The sequence below is a fragment of the Lycium barbarum genome, chromosome 12 (genome assembly GCF_019175385.1).
Source record: "Lycium barbarum isolate Lr01 chromosome 12, ASM1917538v2, whole genome shotgun sequence".
Lineage (NCBI taxonomy): Eukaryota > Viridiplantae > Streptophyta > Magnoliopsida > Solanales > Solanaceae > Lycium > Lycium barbarum.
In genome coordinates this window covers 36,663,572-36,669,773 of record NC_083348.1, presented here as the reverse complement: position 1 = coordinate 36,669,773, position 6,202 = coordinate 36,663,572, and the positions used below count along the sequence as shown (strand labels likewise).

The following is a 6,202-nucleotide window of genomic DNA, read 5'->3' as shown; positions in this document are numbered from 1 at the left end:
TGAAAGAGTTAGCAAAGATGCTCTTATGATCAAAGTAACAAATGGAGAAGTTAGCAAAGTGGCGTTTACGATCAAGGAAGCAAGAAGTAAAGAAGCAGGGAATGAGAAGTGAAGAAGTGAAAATGAAAAAATGAAGTAGCTTTGGGCCTTATATAGGCGTTATACTGTAACGCTTACAGAGAACAACTAATCAAACGGCGACATGTGTCCCACAATTAATGAGACGTGATATGTAGCGACGTGGATTAAGGTGGTTCCCGAGGTCGACCACTCGGGACGAGACACGTGGCCGATGTTAGAAGGACGTGACATAACTGTTCCCGCCAAATTTGAAGATAAGACCGAGCTTATGGAACCACCGGTTTTGTGACTTATCCACTTCCCATTACTCCGGTAAAAGTACGGTCCGGAAAGTGTGGGGACTATCTGTATACGATAAAAACCGGGTCAATGTATGACCGGTGAGACCTTAGCCGAGGGTAAGTCCAAATGAGCACGAGCATGTTCGGTCTTTTCTTCACACCGGGGTATCGTACCGGATGCAGTTCACCCGAGACGAGAAAAGTGTGTCCGTTGGTCCGGGTACGCCGATCTAAACTCAACGTGTCTGTTGGTCCGGGTACGCCGATCTAAACTCAACGTGTTTGTTGGTCCGGTTAACCGATTCCAATGCTGCCACGCGTCAAGAAACCGTTCTGCCATTTTGTACTGACGACCGTACAGGTGTCAGACTGTATAGTCCTACCTTATCCTTTTTAGGGTTTCTTTATTCAAAAGGACTTTGTATTGTATTCAAGGTCCATAAGGCATACCTATAAATAAAGGACATTTTCCCACTTTTTGGGGTTAGCTTCTTCGGATCTAGATAGCCAAATATATAAAAGCGCTCTCTCTCTCTCTCTCTCTCTCTCTCTCTCTCTCTCTCTCTCTCTCTGATATTGGTCCGAATTTGTGTGTTCTTCTTTAGCATTATTTACTCATCCAATATTTACATACTACTTAACACATATATTTAGTGTAAATCACCAATTTCGATACACTCGCACACAACAATCACATATATATATTTCATCCACATATCCTATACCTCACTTACAAATTTAATTGTTATCGAAATCCGGGGTAACAATTACTATGAAAGTGACTTATTCTCAAGACTCGGCAATATCCCACATCGATCATGCGGAGACAAAGGGTCCAGAAATGAGGACTACAAAATATGATTGCAAAGGCATAGAGAAATATTTTTGCGCTTGGGGCACTGACGCAGCTAGTGAGGTACTAATCGAGGCGCATCTATTGCTGGTTGAAAACTATTTCCAAACCCCCTCTTCGGCCTAGGTTCGTCCTTGGCCGTCGAGAATTTTTGAAAGGGCTTCCCTTTTGGGTAAAGCCCTACAATTCCCGGTCTAATATTTTACTAAATTAGCCATTGTTTTGCATCCATCGCTTTTTCTCATGCCCAACTCTTCTACTCTCTCTGAAAATTACTATTGTCCTTATTTATTGATACACTTTTTTTTTAATTTGTCTCAAAAAGAATGATACATTTTTATATTTAGAAATAATTTAATTTGAAACTTCTCCTTTTACCTTTAATAAAATTATTAAAAACCACATATCTATGTTTTTAAAAACCACACATATATCTATGTTTTTCTTTCTTTCTTAAACTTCGTACCTAGTCAAACTATATCACATAAATTGGGATGGAGAAAATATTATAGTCTGTTTGGCCAAGCTTCTAAAAACAGCCTTTTTTGAAAAGTACTTTTCAAAAAAGTATTTTTGACTAAAAGCAGTTTGTGTTTGGCCAATTAATTTAAGGGATAACTACATGGCATAACTAATTCTAGTACATATTTAAATTTAGTAGCTATAGTTTAAATTAATTACATCATATAACTAAAAGTAATATGTTAAATACAATTAATAGCTACATATATATATTTAAGATAAAATACCCATCATCCCATTATTCACTTCCAACCCAACCCTCCCATCTCTCTCTCTCCCCTCTTCCCACACTCCTTCGGCGAGGAGCTTCCAGCTCCGGTCACCGGAGCAGCCGTCTTTGTCACGACCCGGCTAGGGGCCGCGACGGGTACCCGGGACTAACCCCCGAGCACCGCTTGTGCTATCATTTACCTAACCCATTTAACAATCATTCATCTATTTCCGTCTATAGCGCCTCACCTTTCCCCATTTCCCCTGAAAACATTTTCATATCATATATATACATACATAATATACATAACATGCTTGAGAGCCCAAGGAAAAGCTGTAAGTACGTCGGAGTGACGTAAGGTCGAAAGCCTTCGATTATGTTATGGAGTAATCATCGTCGCTTGGTCTCACCTTGAGGGAACAATTATTATAAGGCGAGACTATCAATGAAGAATAACATTAAAAGAAAACATAGAATAAAATCATGAACTTCATAAGGCATCCATTCATATACTTTGGAAGATTTAGAAATAAAGTCACCATCCATGAATAAATTGAGAAAATCAGTAAATAGCTTGACGTTCTCATATCGTCATTGAAATCGTAAACTTGAAACTTTTAAACATAAGATCGTTCTCATCATAGTCATCATAATGATATTCTCACTTTTGACATCATCGTTGTCATTGAAAAAAAATATCCTTCGTCGTTATCATAAGAACTCACATAATCACAACCCTTGATTTTGGAAAATAGGAGTACTTGGAAAACATTTATGGAATATCAAGAAGGAAATCATGCTTCAGAATCTTAGACTTTTTAACCTTTGATAGCAAGGAAAAGATGGGAGCATTTACGAAATCGTAAGCTAGGGATCATGCCTTTGAAAGAAAGGGAATAGCCTCACATACCTTCGACATTATCAATTCTTATTGTTTGCTCGTTCTCCCTTAATGCACTCGTATATGCCTTCAAGAGAATTCATGTCGTCGTTAGCTAAGTAATTATAAGAACGGACTACTATTTCTAAAGAAAATTGGATAGCACTTCCTTCATTTCTAATACTTTTCCCATGTTTCATTTCAACTCTCATACATTCGTATCGACACTCACAATATTACTTTCAACAATCATCACTTATACACCTTAAGAAAAATCTACCATTTTCCTCCAATTTCTCCACATCCATGGTTATAGCTCGTTATCACATTTTCTCGTATATAATACTTATTTCATGGTCTAGACGTTATTTATAACATATTCACAACCGTAGCTTATCAACATTCATGACTCCATTCAACTACTATTCAATTGTGCCACTATTCACCCATGCAAGGCCCATTTTCTATGTTCTTATACATTTCAAGTATCTAAGCCTTCCAATACCTTGAACCATATGGTATAGTCATGAAACATACCTTGGATGATGGTGGAACAAGCCTTGAGCAACAATACTCTTTTTATACCAAAACCCTATTTCAACCCTTTTGAGATTTCTTGAAGAAGATGACTTCCAATAGAGTCTCATGCACTTGCTTTCATGAATTAGATGTTAATGATCTTGGTTTCCCTTTGATCTCTTGAATTTTGTGGATGAATAATTGGAGAGCTTCTAGAGTGTTCTTGAAGGTTGTATGGATGAAAAATGAAATAAAATGAGGCTTTGGTTCCTTTTAATAACTCAAAGTTTGATCTTTAATGAATTCCAGTCGGGGTGAACAGTGGTCGTAAACCACAGTTTACGGGCCGTAAACTAGTTTACGAGCCGTATTATGTGGTCGTCTTTAAGCATGTCCAAAACAGAGAAGCTGGCTGAAGAACATGGCAGTTTACTATCGAGGTTTATGGTCCGTAAACCAGTTTACGAGCCGTATTCCAAGTCGTATTTAAGCATTTCACCACTTAACAGAAAGTTGAAATTTGAAAGGCTGGAGGACGATGGTGGTTTACGGTCCGTAAATCACTTTACGGGCCGTAAATCACTATACGACCACTGGGCTGCATGAAATTCTACAACTTTTCCATTTTCAAAAATTCACGAATCATCACCCCTTGCTTAGTAAAACACCCCACACTCATACCCTTGTCGTTCTATTCCTTGTACATGTACGGGGAATTTTCCGAGGTGTAACAGTCTTCTCCGGCGAACTGTACAACTCCACACCACCACCACTGCCCAGCCGTCTTCTCCATCTAGATCTGACCGGCATCAGTCGTCTTCTCCATTTTGCTACAGATCTGATCGGAAAAAAGCAAGTTTTGAAGAAATTGCACGGTTTGCTCTCCAAATGATTTGGTCTTTAATATTTTCCGTTCAAATAGGCTGGTCTTTAACTTTAGGCAGAACTTACATGTTTTTGCCGGTGTCAGTGTATTCAGAAGGTCAATGAATACACCGTATTTGAAGGCCTTTAATCTGGTGCACGGTTTACCCTCCAAATGATTTGGTCTTTAGTATTTGAAGACTTTCTACAGTTCTTGAAAGGACCACAACTTCAATTCAAAAGACTGTGTATCCAAATCAGAAGGTCTTTATACGGTGTATTCATTAATTTTTGTCGGATCTGGAAATATTTTTCAATGTCGGATTTGGAAAATAATGTTTCTTTATGAGTGTATTCAATAATTTTTTAGCATACAATCCAGTGTATTCATTAATTTTTTAGCATACAATGCAGTGTTTGGGGTGTATTTTATTTCTTGTATTTAGTATTTGAGTGTATCTGTTAAATTTTAGTAAATTGTGTTTGGGGTGTATTTTATTTCTTGTATTCTGAAGGATATTTTTTTTGTATGCAATCGATTTTAAATATAATAAAGTGAATACAGTGTAAAAGTAGCTACAAATGAATACAGTTAAGTTGAATACATTTGACTTGAATACAATTTAGTTGAATATATCTTGACTTGAATACAACGAAATCTGAATTGAATATAGCGAAATCTGACTCAACCGAATTTTGAATACAATCTACTGTAGCAATCTACTGTAGCGCGCAACTGTAGTTACGAAATGTAATTAGCTAAAATGTAGCTATGCCTAATTTAAAACCCCTAAATGTTAGTCATTTATGTAAAATTCCCTTAATTTAAAAAGTACTTTTGAGCAGTAATTAGTGTTTGGCAAAGCTTTTAAAAAGTGCTTCTATGTCTAATTTTTTTCAAAAGTACTTTTCAAAAAAGTGTTTTTGGGAAAAAGCTTTTTAGCTTTTGAAAAACTGCTTCTGCTACTCTCCAAAAGCACTTATTTTCTCCCAAAAGTTTGGTCAAACACCTCACTTTTTAGAAAATAAGCACTTATTAAAAAAAATACTTTTGGAGAAAAAATAAGCTTGGCCAAACAGGCTATTAGTCTCCAAGTGTTGGGCAGTTTATGATAGTCATTCTGAGAAAATATTAGTCTCCAAGTGCTGGGCAGTTTATGATAGTCATTCTGATCAAGTCAGGAATACAATACTAGCGTAAGCTACAGAATAATATTGAAACTATAGAGTTTGGCTAGGTTTAAAATACAATAATTATGTCTCAATTCTAAATAAATTAAAATTAACTATAGAAATCTTCACAGGTTATGTTTTTCTATTTAATCTCAACTCATCATCATCATAAGGTGAAAATTAAGTTGAAATATAATATTAAAAGTTCTCTATATTATTATTGGATATAAATCAATGATAAGATCAAAATAGCCACAAAATCAACGTACTAGCAAAGTCTAAACATTTTCCCAAATAGTAGATGTTACACCTCGGAACTTTGGGTTGCTGAGCGGTGAATGGACTAACGTAAGTTAAGGTGTACATGATGTCCCTACAAGTAAGAAGGGATGCTTAATGATCCTAATTAAGATTCCAAAGAAGTTTGAGGCAAGGGAGGAAAGTTCGTCAAATGAAACTTCACTGCAGTTTTGCGAAAGGGGGGTTCGACGGTCATTCTTTGTACCGTCGGACAGGCCGACGCTTCGTCGATTGTGCCGTAGAATTGAGTTAGCGCGAAGACCATTTGACGGAGCAGATCGACCGTATATCTCGGTCGGGACTGATTTCAAGATTTAATATAAGGACCATTCTCTCATTTTAATTCATTTCATTTCCACTTCTCCACACACCAAGAAACCTCTAGAACTTTCTCTATTATACATCCACAAGAAACCAAGGGGAAAACCATGATCAACTACACTAAATCCATGAAATCAAGTGTATGAGACCTATTAAAAGTTCATCTACACCAAGAAAACTCAAGGGAAGTAAGTTAG

General features: G+C 36.8%; 1 protein-coding gene and 1 non-coding gene across 2 annotated transcripts; one reads left to right on the top strand and one right to left on the bottom strand.

Moving 5' to 3' along the window:
- Window positions 1-898: 898 nt before the first annotated feature.
- Window positions 899-4,157, bottom strand: LOC132624202 (uncharacterized). Its single transcript, XM_060339017.1, has 2 exons — window positions 4,080-4,157; window positions 899-1,395 (listed from the first exon to the last, which is right to left on the bottom strand). Exons 1-2 carry the CDS (start codon window positions 4,155-4,157, stop codon window positions 1,297-1,299), a joined length of 177 nt encoding a protein of 58 aa, XP_060195000.1. The 3' UTR covers window positions 899-1,296.
- On the top strand, window positions 1,244-1,395 carry LOC132625278 (U4 spliceosomal RNA). Its single transcript, XR_009576720.1, has one exon. It is a non-coding gene; the product is annotated as a U4 spliceosomal RNA (small nuclear RNA).
- Window positions 4,158-6,202: the final 2,045 nt, after the last annotated feature.